We start from the raw sequence: 22902 nt of genomic DNA on the forward strand, positions 1-22902 counted from the left end.
GAGGGGCCTGAACACAACGGAGGGGTTAGACACTCTGGTTTGGTGCTTGGCATGTTTAATGGCACGATGGGGCTTGGTAGTTTGGAAGCCTCCGCAGTTGGTGCGTAGATCGTCGCTATTGGGTCGTTAAGGTAAAAGAATTTTAAGAGACCGGGTTTCCGTCTGGAGTCTGATGTTAACTCGGGGGTTGGTGCCGATACCAACCTCTCCCTAGAATTTGATTCTGACCCTGTTTCCGGTGGCTTTTCGGCTTCCATGGTTGGCTTTCTCGTTTTTTTTGTGGATTTTTTACTTTCCGCAGGTTGGCGCATTTTCCCCGATCTCATTTCCCCGGTCGAGATCTTGCGCTCCTTTAGTTCCTTTGGACCCTGTCTTGAGGATCTGGTCGTACTAATTTGTAGCTATCTACTACGGGGACGAGCGTGGGCTAAGGCAGGAACTTATCGTGGTCGGGGGGGAAGAAAACGGAGTAAACCGATGTTGACAGGTGTAGGCGCATGTAGAGAGTGGGTGGCTGTACGTAGCTGTGCGGTCGGCCCCTGCCGCTGTCGAGAGGACTATCGGGGGGGGGGGGGGGGGCAATCATACAAGTCATGTGTGTGCACCCCAGGATAACAAAAATTACGATGCACAATTGCCTCTCCTTACCACGTTGCCCCAGGCGGCCTTCCTTTGCTCGGTACGCAGGCTCCCTCGGACTCTCTCGGGCACTCAGAGCTCTGGGTACTCTGGCTCTCTGACGATCTGAGCCCCTAGCTCCTGGCTCCTTGTGCTCCTTGTTCTCAGCGGGCTCCCAGCGCACTTCCGCCACTTGTCTCCTCTGCTCTCCGCTGCGTCTCCTCTCCTCTTTTGCTGTGGCGTGTAGGGGAGGCGTAGATGGCACACTGCGCCCAGCGCTCCTAAACCCCCACTAGGCAGGTACTCATCCTGCCCAGCCTCTCTGCAGCTCTGCAGCACGGCTTGCCTGGGTCACGCTGGGTCCCACTCTGTGACTCCTTTATTAACCGCTGCTTGTAAGTCACAGCTAGGCGCAGCCCACACTGGCCTTCGGCCCGGCTGTGCAACACAGCACCGCACCGCAGCGCCCGGCCCTGAACTGATATGGCATGGGGGTACGGGGTGCGGGGCTCAGGGGCAGCGTTTGGAAGAATGGGAGCGAGTGTGAAGCACCCTCCGGCGGCGGCTCACCCCGGCGGCTCCCAGCGTCCTCTCTGACAGGCTCTCTGACAGGCTGCGGCTCTGATTACTGTGTTTTTTTCGGCCGCGGAGTCTGCTGACACCCGGTGTCTGCCTCGCCTCGGCAGCGGTGTAGCATGCAGGCTGCTGGCTGCAATGTTGTCGTGTCAGCCGTACCAGCTGGCCCCCGGCTTCTCCCCCGGCTGCAGTCTACTTCGGTCTGCGGCGTCCATGGCGTTCGCGGTCTCAGCTTGCACCTTGCACCTTGCTCGGCGCTCAGCTCTCGGCTCTCGGCTTGCTCCACCTGCTACCAATCAGGCAATCTCAGGAAACTCAGGACTCATGAAAGCCTTTCCGCCGATACCACTCCTGGCCGGAGTTCTCAAAACATCAGGACCGACCAGGCCCAAGTCATCTTAGTGGCTTCGGATCAGCCACAAAGAGTATGGTGTCTAGATCTCCTGGGTTTGAGCATCTGTCTTTTGATCAGGCTGCAGTCCAGGAATTGCACCCAGGCATTTGCAGTATCCACCTTCAAGCTTCGAGATTAAGCGGCATCAGCTGAACACCTTCGACCTCCGGAGGTGGTTGATGTCATCTTGGCAGCCAGGTGTCCCCCGACAAAAAATGTATACACCTGTCACTGGGACAAATTTGTGGCTTGGTGCGGTACTCTGCAGATAGGTCCCCTTCAGGCAAAGTTATCTGACGTTTTGTTATTTGGTTTTTCCCCTAGGCTTGCAGGGCTTTGCTCTGGGCATATTAAAAGAGTACGTTTTCGTTCTTTTGGCCTTTTTGAGGTTGCTGGATCAGCTCTCATTCTTAAAGTCTCTAGTTGGTATGTGCTTTTTGAAGGGTTTACACCATGTGTTTCCTCACTCTTCCTTTGTCATGCCACAATGGGACTTTAACTTGCTCCTTATAGTTCTAACGTACACTAATTTTGAGCAACGTCACAGCTGTGCCTTGCTGCTTCTCATCCTCAAGACAGTGTTCCTCGTCGCCATAACTTTGCCACACGTGTGAGGGAGCGTCAACCCACTGTACACTTCCTTCTCCCCAGACAAGCAGGTTGGGTTTGCATACGTGGGCATCCTTCTTGCCTAACGTTGTGACGTCATTCCACGTTGGTCAGAAAATCACCTTGCTGGTGTTCTGTGCTCTGCCTCACCCCTCTAAGGAAGAGAAGAAACTCTAACGGTGCGACCCCAAGAAAGTACTGGCCTTTTACTAGCCCGTAACAAAGAAAACCGGGTGGACAATCAGTTTTTTGCAGGGTTTGCTGGAGTGAAAAAGACAAGGCTGTGTCCCATTAGGTTGTCCTCTGCATTAAATCGTGAGCACCTTAGGCAATAAAAGTGCTTTCTGTAGGTAGGCAACCTGCAAGCTTCTATATCGCTTAATAAGAGCATTACAACCTTTGGTATTCAATGATCACATCTTATCCATTGGCCTCTAAATCCGAAATATTGTGCTGTGACTTATAGTGGTCAAATTGATATTCATGACAGAGATTGTCAATCAGGAGTTTCTTCAGGGCTCACCTATAGCAGTTAGTAGAGGTTTTAGGTCTCCTACTCTTTCTTCACGCTTTCCCGAAATGTAAAAAATAAATAAATCTAAACGAAAATAATGTGGATTGCCAAAACAGCACCCATCCTGAAGGGGGAATACATATCCTAAGGCGATTTAAGCGACGTGAGAAATACACCGGTGGCCATGCTAAACTCCCAACCCACCCTCACCCACCACGCCTCTCCATAAAGTTTGTGTTCTATGATTGATCACATAAACAGGATAAGTTAGTTAGGTATTGTAGATGACTTCAGTGCTGTTTGGGATCTACAGAAATCTTGCCACCATTAAAAGTTTAAATGCATTAATTCAACTTTAGACTTTTCATAAAAGTTGTTGCCTTTACGGTATGCGAGTCCGCTATGGCCAAAGAAACTGATTACGGCTATTTTGTGCATGTTATGAAGATTGCATCCTCAGAACCTTCATGCACATCACGCTTTCAACAGATTCCTGCGGGTCAGTGCTGCTGGCCTATTTTACCGGATGTTGACTTTGCCTTCTCCTTTAATTATTAACTCATTGGCCCCTCTGTCTTTCCAGCCTGTAAGCATGATGCACATTGCTGCTGCAAGGCATTTAACCATTGTTTTTACATTATTTAAGCATGTTCTATGTTGGGAAAACTCAGTCGTATGGGTTTTAAAACCTACCCTATTTGGGATCCTTGCACTTCACGTAAATATAAGTAGTAGGAAGCACTTCACCTTATATTTTTGTTTCACCATCCTAAAAATTATCTATAGTTGACCACTAATTTCCAACCTCTTTGAAGCAATAGCCATTATTGCCGATTACTGATACTCTCACATAAAAGCATCTGTGATTAATGATCATCCTTTTAAAACGACTTCTCACTAGGTACTAATGCTGGTCGGGAGATAGCCAGTCCCATTAAATTAAAACACCCCGTTCTGAAACCCTAATTACTCCTTTTTCATGCTAAGGGGCATTTGTAGTATCCGCTTCTCTGGAAGTCACTGGTTTGTCGGCTAGATCACCTACTGATTTCCAGGCCCAGAATATAAGGTCAGCTGCTATTAGACCAGTAAAACAGGTTCTAATTTCTCCCGACCTCTTCTCATCCACTTCTTTCAATCTAGCTATAGCCGACAAGATTGGTAGTAGATAATCTCTTGTCATGATCTCTCCTCATTCAGCTTCTCAGATCAGCTGCTGCTGGATCAGTAATCATGGTACTCTATGCAGAGTGAGTTATGGTACAGCTTCCTCAAAGGCTCACTTAAGCCTTACAGACTGGGGCAAATGAGTTTTGGGTGAGTTTTATGTGTATTTGTAAAGCACATCTGGCACTGAGCGTGTGTGTCTGTCTGGCTCTGCGTGTGGTAGGTTGGTTAATTGAAAAAACCAGGTCTTCAGCTTCTTGCCCAATTCAAGAAGAGAGGAGGCTGAGAGAGTAGATAGATAGATCTGGAGGTTCCCTGTATCTCCTGCAGTCACAAGCTCCTTGATCGTTGGTGAATTGAAAATATCCTCTTTCTCAGTTTGTAGGGCGAAAAAGGGGATTATTTCTGGCAGGACAATGTACATAGCTCACGGAATAGGGGTACTCATTCTGCAGCCCATTTACTGTTCTTTTTGTGCTGGAGCCTTTTTGATCCCAAAAGTGGATGATTGGCGAAATCACCTTATCAGCGACTTTTTACGAGAACTTTAAGCACTTATTAGCAGCTACAGCATCCATGGAGTCATCAAGACTCATTCTAATCATCTGATAAATATTTTTTTTTACAACCCATACAGATTGCAAAACTGGAACAAGAACTTCAAAAACAGAAAGTAACGTCTGCAACAGAGTATAGAAAGTTGGAGGAGAAGCTGCACACAGCCTATCAAGAAGTGAATCTAAAAAGCCAGCAGGTGCATGATTTTGCCAACAAAATTAAGTAAGTTCAATGTTACAAATTATCCTTAGTTTTCCCTGAAATCAAATGAAAGGAAGTGGTTACATTACTGTGGCATTGACACTGTACTCTGTAAGATCATCTCATAAAAGATATAGCATTCCATAGACTGGGACAATGCCATTACAGGCGGAGTGGGTATCCAGGCTTCTTAAATTGGTCTCTGCATTTTACATGGCCCTGTGCTCCTGCTACACAATCTATTTATAGACCTGGCCTGTTCATTCCTACTGAGGTAACACAGCAACCCTATCACTAGGTGGCATCAGTTGTTGGATATGCCTGGTACAGTTACTCATTCCCCAGAAAATATTTGTAGGTCTACCTACAGTGAGCTTTATACTTCTCTCAAGCTATCAGTCCTTCACAAAAGTACAATATGTAGAGCAATATTATTGGATACCATCCCGAAGGGTAACCTGATTGTGAATAGACACTGTCGGCTTGTGTCTATTCGCAGCTGTTCTGTCTGAGGTAGACTTTGCCAGAAACTTCTTTGTAAGTATAGCCTTTGGGCAACCCCGACAGGATGTGGGAGAGAAAAAAAGATCAGCTAGCCCAATCTCCTCCTGAGAAGGTTTAACTTACGCTAGCCAAGGTATCTCAAGAACTGGATGCAGTTTTATACATCCTCAATCAGTCGATTTAGTGGGGCAGAATCCCATGCCCAGATGGAACGCCAGAGAAAGAGTAGGGCTAGTTTGATTTTATCCTCAATGTACGGGGTACCAAGCTCATCATGACATATATAATTCATACAGCCACAAAGGATTGCAAAGAGATTTTTGAGGAAGAAATTTTCAACCCATTGAATGCCACTAACCTCTGCCATATACCTGCCCCATAGATTGCGGTCAACACTGATTTTGCTTGGTAAATGGTCAACAGCTCCATCATGGGTTTTGTGACCAATTTTTTTCAAAATATCTGTATCCCCATCATCGTCTTTTCAAACATTGCAATCCTGTTAGCTACCATTGGGTTCCACATGCATTTTCTATCAAAGATAACACCTAAATAGGAAAAGGAGTCTATTTCAGCCACTCTAATGTTGTTAATATGGTATACAGGTGCAGGTCTTAAATGTAGATCCAGGCCCCACATGAAGAAGATGTAATTGTCAATTAATCCTTGCAATGCTGTCCCTGTTCTTGAAACTAATGCTGCATCGTCTGCGTATAAACAGAATGGGGTGGGGGCACATTCCCACGTAGGGGGCATATCTAGATCCCAGGGTAAGGGCTGCTCCAATTCTGTTCATTTACAGAGAGAAGAGGAAGGGGGTGAGAATTCAGCCTCACTCTTCGCTTTATCTCGAACAGATCTGTACACTCTCCATTTCTTCTGTAAAGGACACATGCTTTGGCCTCCGAATAAACCTGTCTTATGAACATAATGATGTCTTTCTCAATGCCTATCTCATTCATGACCACTCAGTTTGAAGGGAGACACAATCAAATGCTACCGAAAAGTCATAAACGGAGTACCTTTCTTAATGACAGCATACTTGGCTATGATCAAAGTCCAGTTCAAGCATTGATCTACTGTGCTCATCCCCTTCTTAAAACCATATTGGGTGTCTACAAGAATATTATTACTAGTAAAAGCGATTCTCATGGCAAAATTTACTTGACTAGAATCTAAGCAAATCTGAAGAACAATAGTTCCCTTATTACCGCGCTGGGGGGTCCATCTATTCTCCCTAGGCACGATATCCTACCCTGGAATTTAGGAAATTGAGATACTCACGTTAAGCTCTCTACGACTGTTCCTGTGCTTTGTTTTTAATGTTATCCCATGTTTCTCTACCCCATGATTTGTACTTTGCACTCGTACTATTTTCCCTTGCGTATGTTCCCCCCCTTTTATTACCTGTATAATTTGTCATACTATTCCCTATGTATAATGCAACTCTGAATACTGGAAAGCGCTCTGATATCCGCAAGGATCTCTTTCGCGCTCTATAAAACCTTCAAAATAAATAAAATAAAATAAGATGCATCCCATTATTTTGACCGAAGCATCCAGCAGGGATATCGGTCTGTAATTATTAGTCTATGACCTATCCCCCTTTTTATAGATCGGGACAATAACTGAACGTTTCCACATCAAAGGCAGTCCAGCCCTTGCTATGACATTAAAATCGTTCGTGTGCAATGGCCCCCACAGATCCTGAGATACGTATCACCAGGAACACCGTCTGTCCTGGGTGCCTGGTCCTTGATACTTCCTTTAAGACCGTCATCACCTCCTCCAGGTTAAACACCAGGGGGTCCGTACGTTTCTCCAGATAAACCGAAATCTCAAGGGCTAAAGTATCAATTAGTCCTTTTATTAGACCCGATCCAGAGCATTCCTTGATGTGTTTACTCTGCGGATAGGACATTTTGATTGATGTTTTTGTTTGTTTAGGGTGTGCTTGCTGTGATGGATGCGTTAGCCTGTCATAAAAACCCAGTGCTATTCACTAATTGCCCATTTGTTTAATTTCTCTGTCATTTGATGTGCATTAATTTTCCTCCATACTAAGGATGTGCACAAATATAGACTTTGTTAAAGAAGCAACAAAAATATTGCCCATTTGCCAGAAGTATTTACTGTGCAATATTTTGCTATGATTTTTAGGTTCACCGCTTACAAGGTAAACTTTATTTTCTGACTCCTTTTCACAACACTCTACTGTGACAGTACAGCCTAAATCTTTTAATGCAGTTTGTTTAGCAAAGGGACCATACTCCAGTCTTCCATATCGTTGTAGCCAATCATTTTTCTTTATTAGGGATTTTCTTCCTAGCACTGTCTGGGACACAGCACACAAAGTTGTCCTGCAATCACTAAGCTCTGTCCGAGCACAGAGCTACACCTTTTGGCTTTTATAACTCTTGTTTGTTCATATAATGAGGTGCTCTTTGTATGAAAACCTGAGTGTGAAACTGCATATAGTTTTTGGCCTGGCCTCTTATTTTATGAATGGGACCATGGCATGCAGTTCATCTGATAAGAGCAAAAGAGAGCGAAGATGTGTGTGTGTGTGTGTGTGTGTGTGTGTGTGTGTGTGTATTTGTGTGTGTGTGTGTGTTCATGTGTGTGTGTGTTCATGTGTGTGTGTGTTCATGTGTGTGTGTGTTCATGTGTGTGTGTGTTCATGTGTGTGTGTGTGTGTGTGTGTGTGTGTGTGTGTGTTCGTGTGTGTGTGTTCGTGTGTGTGTGTTCGTGTGTGTGTGTTCGTGTGTGTGTGTTCGTGTGTGTGTGTTCGTGTGTGTGTGTTCGTGTGTGTGTGTTCGTGTGTGTGTGTTCGTGTGTGTGTGTTCGTGTGTGTGGGTGTGTGTGTGTGTGTGTTTGTGTGTGTTCCTGTGTGTGTTCCTGTGTGTTCGTGTGTGTGTGTTCGTGTGTGTGTTCGTGTGTGTGTGTTCGTGTGTGTGTGTTCGTGTGTGTGTGTTCGTGTGTGTGTGTTCGTGTGTGTGTGTGTGTGTGTGTGTGTGTGTTCCTGTGTGTTCCTGTGTGTTCCTGTGTGTTCCTGTGTGTTCGTGTGTGTGTGTTCGTGTGTGTGTGTTCGTGTGTGTGTGTTCGTGTGTTAGTTTGTGTGTGTGTTTGTGTTTGTGTGTGTGTGTGTGTGTTTGTGTGTGTGTGTTTGTGTGGGTGTGTGTTTGTGTGTGTGTTTGTGTGTGTGTGTGTTCTGGTATGTTGATATGGCCACTCTTGATTCCAAGGTTAATAAATATTTGTGAATTTGAGTTTGGTAACAGCTCATGTTTTTTCAAAAGACTGCAAATTCACAAGAATATGGTAGCAAGTCTATTTTTTTCACAGAATATGGTAGCCAGTCAATTTTTTTAATGAAGATATGAGATGTCGGTTGCTTTAGCAAATCTCACGCGGCTCCTCTCTACTGTTCCTTATATATATATTTCGGAATGGAGGTTTGAGAGTCTTACAATCTACACTTGCCTTATATGTAATAATTCAAATCGAAGGTTTCGATTTATAACACGATTTGTTGCCGAGTTAGATTATGGCTATTACTCGAAGATCATGTTTCCCATTTTATCTAGAGTCTCTATGTTGATGACCCGGATATTCATTTTCTCCTTCATTTCACTTGTCCCATCTGAAACACTGTTTTTTCTGAGTTCCTTGCAGGTATCAGGCATTATAAGTCCCTCTATTGGCGCATGCTAAACTTTTGGCAAACTGAATTGCAATCAAGTTTAAACAAGTATTTGTAAAGTACCCGTTCACCTCAAAGCGAATGGCTCTACTGACACTGTTTAAAAGTTTTTTGAAGAATTGGAAAACTAAAACCTCTCATTTGACTTCTTGCTTAGAATTGTCTATTGGTTTGCCACTAAAGGCTTTTACATTGACAGCAATAAATACGAAAGGGAAGCAGACAGTACAGTAGAATCTACAGACATTAATTGGAAGAACGTTTCTGAAAATAAGTGATAGCAGCCAGCCATTTCCTGAAACTGTTAGGATCAGCCTACTAAAAAAGCGAAGTAGGCAACAGTTTTGCTCAAGGTGTTAAATTGTTATCCTGATCAATGCTCATGTACACTAAGGAGAAACAAACAAAAAACGAGAATCATGTTTGACTGTGCGGACTGGGAGCACTCAAGGCTAACAACTGACCCAACTGTAACTAATTACTTTTCATAAGACCAGCAGTTTCTGCTTCATGGGAGCCAGTTAAGGAACATGCTAGAACACTACTCAGGAGGTAGTAAATTCAAGAAGATTCCAGCAGAGCTGCTATAGCCTTTACTTTCCAATATCTAGTGAGAATAATTGAGAGTCAAGCTGTAGTTAAGATATTCTGGCTGAGACTGATGTGAAGTGAAAGAATTTGTCAGATCCTGATGATGAGGAAGCTATGGCTACCAAAACTGTAGAATTAACCCACGATTAAGAATCGCTCTTTGCACAGTCTGCTTCCAATTAGTGAAGATTTGGAAAATCAATTGAGACTTATGAATTTAGAAATCTGAAAAAACAGTTAGTTATAGATTCCTTACCTTAGAATTACCCCCAGGCATCAGACTGGAACCGGAAAGTTTTTTTGTCAGCAGTACCTCTGCGCATCGGAAGGTGGCGTTGGTCAGCTACACGTCCGTCGTTGACGTGTCGCCGGGATGATGTCGCGATAGCTACTTAGACGCCGCCCTCACGCGCTTACGTCAGTTCATTCTTTTTCCGCGCCAGCCAGCACAGATCCGGAGAGAGCGGTACATCTAGTCCCTTTTTGACTGAACTTTTTGAGCGTTTTTTTTATCGGCTACTGCATTAGATGCCGGTCATGCCCCCGGTCGGCGTCGACCCCGCCCTACATCCTGATGAGAGGGTATTTTGTGCCCCTTTTCACTCCTGGGGTACCTTTTAAGCCAGATTGGCATCCAGAGGATGAGGAGGAGGACTGTGAGGGGTCAGGTGACCCTCTGAGTGACCAGTTGGACAGTGAACAGGACTGGAGAGAGGAACTGGGGGATGCCAGTGGTCTGGACACCTCCCCTGACCGTGGCATATTGCCTCCTCCTACCGTGGCTACAGAGGAGGGAGTGTCATACGCAGTGGTGTTGCGTAGGGCGGTCGAAGCTCTCAACCTTGAGCCCCCCACAGAGGCGGTCAGCACTAACCTCCTGACAGAGGTGCTTCAACCGCAAACGAGCTCTTCGGAGTCCCTGCTGCCATTTAATGAAGCCCTCACTGAAGTCCTTTTGGGCACCTGGTCCAGCCCAACACGGGGGCTCCCATGGATAGGATGATTGCCCCACACCACCTCCTGGCTCGGGGCGACCCCACTTTCCTTTCCCAACACCCCACCCCTTCGCGTGGCCTGAGAGCTTGGCAGTCCAAGCCTCTACCTCCAAGAGTGCATTCCTCACAACCCCCTGTCTGCAGCTGCCTTTAAGCCTTCCTAGTCTGACATTTCTGGCCCATCAAATGCCAGTGGGCGGCAGGATTCGCCATCACCTCCCCCACTGATGCACCATCACGTCAGATAGGTGGGTTTTGCAGATAGTTCAAAGTGGCTACTCTCTCCCCCTTCGAGGCTACCCCACCAGCCATGCCACCCCACAACCACCATATGTCGGAGGATCACCTGGGCCTTCTCCAACAGGAAGTTACAGCTCTCCTGGCCAAGGGAGCCATTGAGCGTGTTCCTGTCTCAGAAGTAGGTTATGGTTGTTACTCCCTCTACTTTCTGATGCCCAAGAAGGACAAGGGCCTGCGTCCTATCTTGGATCTCAGGAACGTCAGCCGCTTCCTCTGGAAGGAGAAGTTCAAGATGTTGATGCTCGCTCAGGTCTTGTCTGCCCTCGACCCTGGAAACTGGTTGGTAGCATTGGACTTGCAGGATGCTTATTTTCACATCCCCGTCCTGCTGGCCCACCGGCGTTACCTGAGGTTCACGGTAGGTCACCAGCAATTTAGGTTTACTGTGCTCCCCTTTGGCCTTTCCAGAGCCCCTCGAGTGTTAACGAAAGTGATGGCGGTGGTCGCAGTTCATCTGGTCAGATCAGGGGTTCCAAGCTTCCCCTATCTCGATGACTGGTGGTTGAAGGCAGACTCGCCACAGACTGTCGTCTCCTACCTCCAGACTACAGCTGACCTCCTGCATTCGCTGGGGTTCTCCATCAATGTGCCGAAGTCACACCTGATCCCCTCTCAGAAGCTCCTCTTTATCAGTGTCACGACCAGGCTTCCTCAGGATTAGATTGTTGCTCAAGGGGGTCCACCTCCCGATTGCCCTATACTCTGACTATTGTATAATACAGAGCATAAAGGAAATCAGGTGAGGGAAAAGGTAAGGAAGGGTCTGGAACGGGAAAGGGAGGCTGAAACGAGAAAAGAAGAGAAAACACACAAAGGTAAGTACTGTAAATTACTGTCTACTCTCATTCAATTCTCGCTAGAACTCCACATACCAATATTAATATCTGTAAACTGTCTCCTCCTCTTTCTTGATAGGTATTAGATAAACGCCTCTATACCCTGATAAACAATTCTGTAAGACATAACAAAGAGAATGGTCACGCATGGTATTCCACACACATATGCACCATCAATCACTTCCCACTTGTTACATGCATACCTTCCAGTCTTCCCAGAAAGAACATAAATATTTCCCTTCGTCACTCAAATCAAAAATTAAAGGGGTAATTAGTATTCCTTAATGAATCCCTTATCCAACGGAAGTTTTGCGCAAACAAACTCCTTAACACCTAGACTGCTGCAGCAATTCCCCCTCTGTGCTAACATTTGCAGGATCCCATTGTTCATGACGAGCTCAGCTCGTCATAAGCACACGAGCAGTGTACTGCATGACGAGCTGAGCTCGTCATGAGCATGGAAGGGGTTAAAAGTAAGAGCCATGAATTTTCGTTTTCTTTCTAAAGAAACAAGTTCAAAAGTACTGTTCCATTCAATGTCAATACCCAGTTGTTTCCTTGTATCAATCTCAAGCCATAGTCATTAGTGCGCGTCTCGGCCAAGAATGCGAGTACTCACGTTGCAAAGAACACACTTGAAACTTCCACAGCAACCTAAATCAAGGATTCCGCCGAGAACGCTTTAGTTACTTTTCTCCTTTTCTCCGGTATATTTGGAAACAGGTCCGGTAAACAAAACAGCAGCCGCTTACCGCTATGACTGAAGGCTGTACTGCAGGCAGCTTCTCTCGTGTTTAGGTCCAAAACACAGAGATTACCAAAAAGGCGCTCGGCAGCCGCCGAACGCTTACTATCAGCTGTTAGCACACAGCGCTTCCCGTGTCTCAATTGAAGACTTGATAAAGTCCTCAGTAATAACTCAAAGCGGCCAGCAGCCGCTGAACGCTAACAAAATCCAGAAACAAAATCCCAGGGCAAGTTCCAATTCCAGTAGCAAATCACGTACGACTCGGAGACAAAAAATGGCCACCTTCATAGTTTATCAAACTCCTCCCAGTCGCCGGGCATTATGGACCATGTAGTCAAAAAGCCATCTAAAGGAGCATAAGCAATGCAGACCTTATATCCAAGTAGGCGCTTTATGCTGGCCAAGACAGATCATGACAATCAGAGTGGTCCTGGACAGGACGCGGTTTGGGGTTTATCCTCCCGAACAGCGAGTCCAGGATATTTGGGCTATGATTCCGATCTTTCAGCCTCTATCCCGGGTTTCGGTCAGGATGACCCTGAGGCTGCTGGGCTTCATGGCCTCCTGCACGTCGATCATGCCAGGTGGCATATGCGGGCTCTGCAGTGGGACCTGAAGTTCCAGTGGGCGCAGCATCAGGGGAATCTGTCAGATTGCATCCAGATCTCAGATGTCACTGCACAACAACTGTAGTAGTGGCTCACAAACCATGATTGGGTCAACAGCAATTCCCCCTCCCTTCCCCAACCAGAGCACACAGTGGTGACTGATGCATCCCTTCTGGGATGGGGCGGCCACATGGGAGAGGCAGAGATAAGAGGCCTCTGGTCTCCGGCGGAGTCCGGGATCCACATCAACCGTCTGGAGCTCTGGGTGATTGGTCTTGCACTGAAGGCATTCCTTACCTCTGTCCGGGGAAGAGTAGTGCAGGGTTCACGGACAACACCACCACCATGTGGTCCTGTAACAAACAGGGTGTGATGGGGTTGTGGACCCTATGTCAGGAGGCCCTTCGCCTCTGGACATGGCTGGAACATTAGGGCATATCCCTGATGGTTCAACACCTAGCAGGTTCCCTGATCGCCAGGGTGGACAAACTCAGCCGCATGATGGATCACAAATGGCGTCTTCACTCAGAGGTGGTGCAAGGTCTCCTTCAACAGTGGGGAGAGCCTTGGTTAGATCTATTCACCACTGTAGAGAACGCGCAATGTCAACAATTCTGCGCATTGGAATTTCCAAGGCGGCACTTTTTGTCGCGAATGAGTGCGGTCTGTTGTACGCCTTTACCACTTTTTCCCAGAATGCTGAAGAAGATCAAGCACTACCGTTTCCAGATCATTCTGGTGGCTACGGATTGGGCACGAAGAGTCTGGTATCCCAATCTGCTCAACATGGCCATAGATGCTCCGATCCGGCTGCCTCTTCTGGAGGATCTTCTGTCGCAGCAGCAATGGACCTCCTCCACCCGAACCTGTCCAGCCTCCACCTCCTTGCGTGGAGATTGTGCAGCAGCCGTTGACATCATTTGACTTGCCTCCCGAAGTTTGTGATGTAATCTTGGCAGCCAGGCGTCCCTCCACTAAGATGATATACGCCTGCTGGTGGAACAAATTTGTGGCATGGTGCACAGCAAAGGCTGTGGATCCCTTTTCTGCCCCTCTTTCTGAGGTTCTGATGTTACTTCTCTCTTTGGCCCAGCAGGGCTCTGCTCTGGGCACTATCAAGCATTACTTATACAGTTTTCCTTACAGGCATCTCAATGCAAGTCCTTATGGCAGATCCCCAGTAAGTGGCACAGAAATACAAAGAGCATACTGACATGGTCAGATATCCGACTTCAGCCCGATCGCTGATGCACTCACTCTTCAGCACTCAGCATTTGAAATCCTGCAGTCTAGTCCATAGTCAAACCCTCCCTGTTACCTGCTCACTACCAATTAGTGCCTATGATGCATTCCTCACGACATTGTGTATGGCTTGGCATTGTTATCCAAACAATATCTGTAATATGCTTGATTGAAAGCACTCCTGTGATATGATGTAGATCGATTTAATTTACAACTATTAATTAAAATTGTTGCTGTAATCAGAATTACACCTTGCCATAGCAAAAACACAAAGTTATGACAATAAGGAAACTCAACACTAATCGCGAAGGAGCAGCAGTCATAACAAGCCCCAGACAGCAGTTAGGAGCATCTAATAATCGGCTTAAAGTGCCCTTTTTTCCCTGCATTCTACCATACGGGTTTTTGCATTAAAACATGGCAAATCATCAAGATTGGCAAGCAGATCAGAGTAAAGCACTCAAATGGAAAGAAGAGAAGAATTCATTCGGAAAGACTTCAAAAGCAATATAAAACCTTGAGAATCGATTTAAAACTGAATATGAAGCATCGTTTGGTTAAAATACATTCACATCTGTTACATTAATTAAACCTGACAAAGGAAGGCAAAAAATCACAGAGCCATTAAATACTTAGTTTGTAATAATGAAGTTCAGGCCGAGCCCATCAGTTAATGGAAGGGTGTTTCCCAAATGCTGAAGATCGAGGTGTTTGATGTTGGAAGCAGCACCACCAAACTAATTTAGAGCCTGATGGGGTCATTCATAAGATTCATTGTTATCACAGAGGCCTATAATGCTTGTTACAGTCATCAGAATTTTCAAACATCTTAACGTCAGGTGCGTTGATTCTCCCTTTAAGCAGGCTTCCACTGCCTCGTAACAGGACCGAATATTGACTTAAGCAAACCTTTCTATGTCTGGAAAGCTTTTCACAGATACACACAATGTGGATTAGTGATTCTGTTGGATAGTTACATAAGCGACATGCGGGCTCCGTAGACATCTTCTACCTACCGTATCTGAACAGAACCAGGCCAAAAACTTGTCACATAAGCTGGTATTTCTGCGGCTTTGAAAGAGGCAAAGTATGTAGGCAGTCACAGGGGTTCATAAAGTTTGAGTGCCCAGCTAGCATTTTTCCAGCTTCTCTACATCAGCCAGGACAGAGATAATTTCCGCCTGCTTGGTGGTGATATGATGTAACACTGACATGTCTCAAGGGGAAACGGCCACTACAACGAAGCCGTTTCCACGAAATCCTTAACCACGCATGCAGTACAACGCATGCGTGGTTACCACTAAAGCCTTTACCACGCATACCTTTACTACGAGATTTGTAGTAAAGGCATATGTGGTAAAGGTAAAAAGTTAAAAAGGGGGGGTTTGGGGGGTTCTCCCCCCCCCCAAAAACACTCACCAGAAGTCACGTCGGGTTATGCAGATAATCAGCGTCGTTTAAGAGAAATCGGAAAAAAAATTCAGTTTCCTCTTAACGACGTATGACGTCACCACGCAAGTATTAGAGTTAAAGGTTATGCGTGGAAAACGAATTCCGTTGTAACGCATGCGTGGTAAAGGCATGCGTTGCAACGGAATTCGTTGTAACGTCATACATTCTGTCTCAAGCAGTTGCAAAAGGCCTCTTGTTGTACTGTGCTTGCACTATGTAGTACAATCAGCTGAGGAATTCAATACCTGACTCATTGGGTGATGTCAAGCTTAATCAGCTTCAAATTGACTAGTGGATGCGCAGCTCTTTAGATTACATTCTGCCCTTAAAAACGTGTTGCTCCGCCAGGCTTCACCCCCAGCCCCATGGTTTATTGAGTAACTGCAGGCTATGAAAACAACTTGTAAGAGACTGTAGAGGGTCTGGAGACTTAGCTATGATGATACTACTAAGTTTAAATACAAATCTGCTCTAAAGCCATACCATAGCCGCTACAGAATGGCCTGTGCCACCTTCTTTTCTGATAAGATTACTGTGGCCCATAACTGTCCTAAAATGCTTTTGTGAATAGTCAGTGAGCTCTCTGAGCCTAGCAGAACTGCTAATGCAGCTCTACTATCTTGGTTTCAATGGGAGGAATTGGCAGTTTTCTTTGTGAGTAAAGTGCAGGATATTCAGCAATCTCTGCTGACAGGAAGAATTTTTCCAGACCGTTCCGCTCTGTTGCTCCCTTCTGTTGATGCTTCCATTTCGGTTAACTCTCCTCCTATCTGCCAAACATTGGACTCGTGGGATGCCTTGGACCTGTCCTTATTTTTTTCTTTCTTTGGTACAATCTATAAGATCTAGTTCTCCCAGTGATCCCCTTCCTACTGCCAAGCTTTGTCTTTTATATTCGGACATCATGCTCCTCAATTCTTCATTGCAGGAGGGCTCCATTCATCAGGTGTGGAAACACGCCACGGTTCTTCCTCTTCTGACGAAACCCAACTAGGATCCTGACAATTGGTCTAATAGACTCATTTCCTTGCTCTTATTCGGTCTACAATTCCAGAAAAGCATATCTGTAGACACCTCTCTGCTTTTGTGGTTTCAAATTTTTTTTTATGAGACTCCCAATCATGGTTCAGAACAGGACACAGCACCGAATCTGCTCTCCTGGGTGTCACAAAAAACCTCAGTCAGCTCCTAGATCAGGGCGAGGCGGCAGCGTTGATTCTACGCACTGCCTTCGATACCGTGTTCCATGACATGCTCATAGGGAGATTGACACAATTGGGGATTCAGGAAAAGCCTTTGGCTTGGCTATCCTCCTTCCTGAAGGGTGAAACCTTCCAGGTTTTTCTCATGCAACGCTACATCCTTGTTATGCTTTGAGGACCACAGCATTGGCCAGTGGCGCTGGGTGATATCCATAAACCAGCTTCCAAAGTCAAGATCTTAGGCTTTCTGATAGACAATACACTATCCATGAAGCTGCAGGTGGCAAAAGTATCCATAACCTGCTTTGCCCCTTTGAAATGGTTACAGAAATTCATCTGGATTCTCCCCATATCTGCCCAAAGTACTGTCGTACAGGCACATTTTCAATCTCGCCTGGACCATGGTAACATCCTATTCCTGGAGGCTGGCAAAGCCTCCATGAGACGCATCCAGGTGGTGCAGATTGCAGACGCAAGGCTGATCTATCGACTGCCTAAACATGTCTCCGTTGCATCTCTCTTCTGCGAGCGCCACTGACTAGGGGTTGAAAAGAATGTTCAATTCAAGGCTCTGTGCTATGTCTTCAAAGCAAGGGCAGGGATCATTCCCCTCCACATCAATGGTCTGATAAAACTGCATCAGCCCACTCACCATTTGCGTTCCAGCAACCTCTCTGTACACTATCCCGAAGATCAAAGTTATTCACAAGGGAGGTTGCTGTTTTACGTTCCTCTGCTCTAAGTTGTAGAATGCTGTGCCAGAACTCCTGAGCTAGGTGCTCACTTTTATTTGCTCATTCCAAAGTGAGAGGGTCTATGTCAAAATCTTGCTGGATACTTAGGGTGGGAAAGTAAGGGTTACTTTCTAGCACAGAACAACATTTAAATGACTATAATTGAACTGCGCAGATATTTCCGAATATATCCTAGTTTGGATAACACAAATAAAGCAATTTATTTTTAGTTCGGAAGTGTGACAAACAAATATTTTAATATGATCAAAACAAATCAATACACTTGGTGATGCCATTTCCACACATTGTTTGTTGGTGCTTTATCAGCAAAACTGTATGTGCAAACGTAGTGGTCATTTGAATTGAACATGTGTTGATTGTAATGGCATTGCAGTACCACACTATTCATACGCCACTCCACTCTACGATATTCCACTCTAAGCCATTCCACTCCACAACACTTTAATCTACACAACTCCACTATGACACTTTACTCAACGATTCTCTACTCTTCACCATTGTACACCACTCTGACACTTCACTGTATGCCCCTCCACGATATGCCTCTCTACTTCATGGTGCTCATCTCTATGCCGTTCCACTCTATCCCACTCCACTCTATGCCACTCCACTCAATGCCACTCCACTCTATGCCACTCCACTCTATGCCACTCCACTCTATGCCACTCCACTCTATGCCACTCCACTCTATGCCACTCCTCACTTTGCCACTCCTCTCTGCCACCCCACAACTCTACTGCAGTCTACTCTCTTCCACTCTTCCACTCCAGTATACTTCACTTAAAGTCACTCCACTCTATGCCACTCCACTCTATGCCTCTCCACTCTAAGTCCCTCAGTATACAACCCTCCACCCCATCCTACGACCCTCCACACCACACTATGACCCTTCACCCCACACTATGACCCTTCACCCCTCTACCCTAGGACACAATGCAATTCCCTCTGCCCCACTCCACTATGACACACTACTCTGCGAAACTCTACTCCACTGTATGACACTCTACTAAATTCCCTCTATGCCACACCACTTTATTACACTCCACAAAACCCTACTCTACAACACTCCACTTGACAGTACTCTACTCCATGCCACTACTCCACGCTCTGACATTGTACTCCGCTCTGACATTGTACTCCGCTCTGACATTGCACTCCGCTCTGACATTGCACTCCGCTCTGACATTGCACTCCGCTCTGACATTGCACTCCGCTCTGACATTGCACTCCGCTCTGACATTGCACTCCGCTCTGACATTGCACTCCGCTCTGACATTGCACTCCGCTCTGACATTGCACTCCGCTCTGACATTGCACTCCGCTCTGACATTGCACTCCGCTCTGACATTGCACTCCGCTCTGACATTGCACTCCGCTCTGACATTGCACTCCGCTCTGACATTGCACTCCGCTCTGACATTGCACTCCGCTCTGACATTGCACTCCGCTCTGACATTGCACTCCGCTCTGACATTGCACTCCGCTCTGACATTGCACTCCGCTCTGTGTCATTCTACTCCGCTCTGTGTCATTCTACTCCGCTGTGTCATTCTACTCCGCTGTGTCATTCTACTCCGCTCTGTGTCATTCTACTCCGCTCTGTGTTATTCTACTCCGCTCTGTGTCATTCTACTCCGCTCTGTGTCATTCTACTCCGCTCTGTGTCATTCTACTCCGCTCTGTGTCATTCTACTCCGCTCTGTGTCATTCTACTCCGCTCTGTGTCATTCTACTCCGCTCTGTGTCATGCTACTCCGCTCTGTGTCATGCTACTCCGCTCTGTGTCATGCTATTCCGCTCTGTGTCATGCTATTCCGCTCTGTGTCATGCTATTCCGCTCTGTGTCATGCTATTCCGCTCTGTGTCATGCTACTCCGCTCTGTGTCATGCTACTCCGCTCTGTGTCATGCTACTCCGCTCTGTGTCATGCTACTCCGCTCTGTGTCATGCTACTCCGCTCTGTGTCATGCTACTCCGCTCTGTGTCATGCTACTCCGCTCTGTGTCATGCTACTCCGCTCTGTGTCATGCTACTCCGCTCTGTGTCATGCTACTCCGCTCTGTGTCATGCTACTCCGCTCTGTGTCATGCTACTCCGCTCTGTGTCATGCTACTCCGCTCTGTGTCATGCTACTCCGCTCTGTGTCATGCTACTCCGCTCTGTGTCATGCTACTCCGCTCTGTGTCATGCTACTCCGCTCTGTGTCATTCTACTCCGCTCTGTGTCATTCTACTCCGCTCTGTGTCATTCTACTCCACTCTGTGTCATTCTACTCCACTCTGTGTCATTCTACTCCACTCTGTGTCATTCTACTCCACTCTGTGTCATTCTACTCCACTCTGTGTCATTCTACTCCACTCTGTGTCATTCTACTCCACTCTGTGTCATTCTACTCCACTCTGTGTCATTCTACTCCACTCTGTGTCATTCTACTCCTCTGTGTCATTCTACTCCACTCTGTGTCATTCTACTCCACTCTGTGTCATTCTACTCCACTCTGTGTCATTCTACTCCACTCTGTGTCATTCTACTCCACTCTGTGTCATTCTACTCCACTCTGTGTCATTCTACTCCACTCTGTGTCATTCTACTCCACTCTGTGTCATTCTACTCCACTCTGTGTCATTCTACTCCACTCTGTGTCATTCTACTCCACTCTGTGTCATTCTACTCCACTCTGTGTCATTCTACTCCACTCTGTGTCATTCTACTCCACTCTGTGTCATTCTACTCCACTCTACGACACTCTTGAAATTCTGTCACACTCTGACATTCTATGCCATTCTATGCCACTCTTGACATTCTATGCCACTCTGACATTCTATGACATTCTGACATTCTATTCCACCGCTCTGACATTCTGCGCTGCTCTGACATTCTGCGCCGCTCTGACATTCTCCGCCGCTCTGACATTCTCCGCCGCTCTAACATTCTGCGCTGCTCTGACATTCTGCGCTGCTCTGACATTCTCCGCCGCTCTGACATTCTCCGCTGCTCTGACATTCTGCGCTGCTCTGACATTCTGCGCCGCTCTGACATTCTGCGATGCTCTTACATTCTGCGCCGCTCTGACATTCTGCGCCGCTCTGACATTCTGTGCCGCTCTGACATTCTGCGCCGCTCTGACATTCTGCGCCGCTCTGACATTCTGCGCCGCTCTGACATTGCACTCCGCTCTGACATTGCACTCCGCTCTGACATTGCACTCCGCTCTGACATTGCACTCCGCTCTGACATTGCACTCCGCTCTGACATTGCACTCCGCTCTGACATTGCACTCCGCTCTGACATTGCACTCCGCTCTGACATTGCACTCCGCTCTGACATTGCACTCCGCTCTGACATTGCACTCCGCTCTGACATTGCACTCCGCTCTGACATTGCACTCCGCTCTGACATTGCACTCCGCTCTGACATTGCACTCCGCTCTGACATTGCACTCCGCTCTGACATTGCACTCCGCTCTGACATTGCACTCCGCTCTGACATTGCACTCCGCTCTGACATTGCACTCCGCTCTGACATTGCACTCCGCTCTGACATTGCACTCCGCTCTGACATTGCACTCCGCTCTGACATTGCACTCCGCTCTGACATTCTACTCCGCTCTGACATTCTACTCCGCTCTGACATTCTACTCCGCTCTGACATTCTACTCCGCTCTGACATTCTACTCCGCTCTGACATTCTACTCCGCTCTGACATTCTACTCCGCTCTGACATTCTACTCCGCTCTGACATTCTACTCCGCTCTGACATTCTACTCCGCTCTGACATTCTACTCCGCTCTGACATTCTACTCCGCTCTGACATTCTACTCCGCTCTGACATGCTACTCCGCTCTGTGTCATGCTACTCCGCTCTGTGTCATGCTACTCCGCTCTGTGTCATGCTACTCCGCTCTGTGTCATGCTACTCCGCTCTGACATTGCACTCCGCTCTGACATTGCACTCCGCTCTGACATTGCACTCCGCTCTGACATTGCACTCCGCTCTGACATTGCACTCCGCTCTGACATTGCACTCCGCTCTGACATTGCACTCCGCTCTGACATTGCACTCCGCTCTGACATTGCACTCCGCTCTGACATTGCACTCCGCTCTGACATTGCACTCCGCTCTGACATTGCACTCCGCTCTGACATTGCACTCCGCTCTGACATTGCACTCCGCTCTGACATTGCACTCCGCTCTGACATTGCACTCCGCTCTGACATGCTACTCCGCTCTGTGTCATTCTACTCCGCTGTGTCATTCTACTCCGCTGTGTCATTCTACTCCGCTCTGTGTCATTCTACTCCGCTCTGTGTCATTCTACTCCGCTCTGTGTCATTCTACTCCGCTCTGTGTCATTCTACTCCGCTCTGTGTCATTCTACTCCGCTCTGTGTCATTCTACTCCGCTCTGTGTCATTCTACTCCGCTCTGTGTCATTCTACTCCGCTCTGTGTCATTCTACTCCGCTGTGTCATTCTACTCCACTCTGTGTCATTCTACTCCACTCTGTGTCATTCTACTCCACTCTGTGTCATTCTACTCCACTCTGTGTCATTCTACTCCACTCTGTGTCATTCTACTCCACTCTGTGTCATTCTACTCCACTCTGTGTCATTCTACTCCACTCTGTGTCATTCTACTCCACTCTTGTGTCATTCTACTCCACTCTACGGCACTCTGTCATTCTGTGACGCTCTGAAATTCTATGCCGCTCTGACATTCTATGCCGCTCTGACATTCTGCTCCGCTCTGACATTCTGCTCCGCTCTGACATTCTGCTCCGCTCTGACATTCTGCTCCGCTCTGACATTCTGCTCCGCTCTGACATTCTGCTCCGCTCTGACATTCTGCTCCGCTCTGACATTCTGCTCCGCTCTGACATTCTGCTCCGCTCTGACATTCTGCCCCGCTCTGACATTGCACTCCGCTCTGACATTGCACTCCGCTCTGACATTGCACTCCGCTCTGACATTCTACTCCGCTCTGACATGCTACTCCGCTCTGACATTTTACTCCGCTCTGACATTGCACTCCGCTCTGACATTGCACTCCGCTCTGACATTGTACTCCGCTCTGACATTGTACTCCGCTCTGACATTGTACTCCGCTCTGACATTGTACTCCGCTCTGACATTGTACTCCGCTCTGACATTGTACTCCGCTCTGACATTGTACTCCGCTCTGACATTGTACTCCGCTCTGACATTGTACTCCGCTCTGACATTGTACTCCGCTCTGACATTGTACTCCGCTCTGACATTGTACTCCGCTCTGACATTGTACTCCGCTCTGACGTACTCCGCTCTGACATTCTGCTCCGCTCTGACATTCTG

The 22902-nt window shown here is 47.0% G+C and overlaps 1 protein-coding gene across 3 annotated transcripts in view; it reads left to right on the forward strand.

Moving 5' to 3' along the window:
* CCDC18 (coiled-coil domain containing 18) overlaps positions 1 to 22902 on the forward strand; it is a 1360824-nt gene that overhangs the window by 724666 nt on the left and 613256 nt on the right. For all 3 annotated transcript variants that reach the window (XM_078646342.1, XM_078646344.1, XM_078646343.1), the window contains one exon: positions 4516 to 4658. In XM_078646342.1, the coding sequence (XP_078502468.1) occupies positions 4516 to 4658 (143 nt within the window). The remainder of the gene's footprint in view (positions 1 to 4515; positions 4659 to 22902) is intronic.

This window comes from Lissotriton helveticus, chromosome 1_1 (assembly GCF_964261635.1).
Source record: "Lissotriton helveticus chromosome 1_1, aLisHel1.1, whole genome shotgun sequence".
NCBI classification, from domain to species: Eukaryota; Metazoa; Chordata; class Amphibia; order Caudata; family Salamandridae; genus Lissotriton; species Lissotriton helveticus.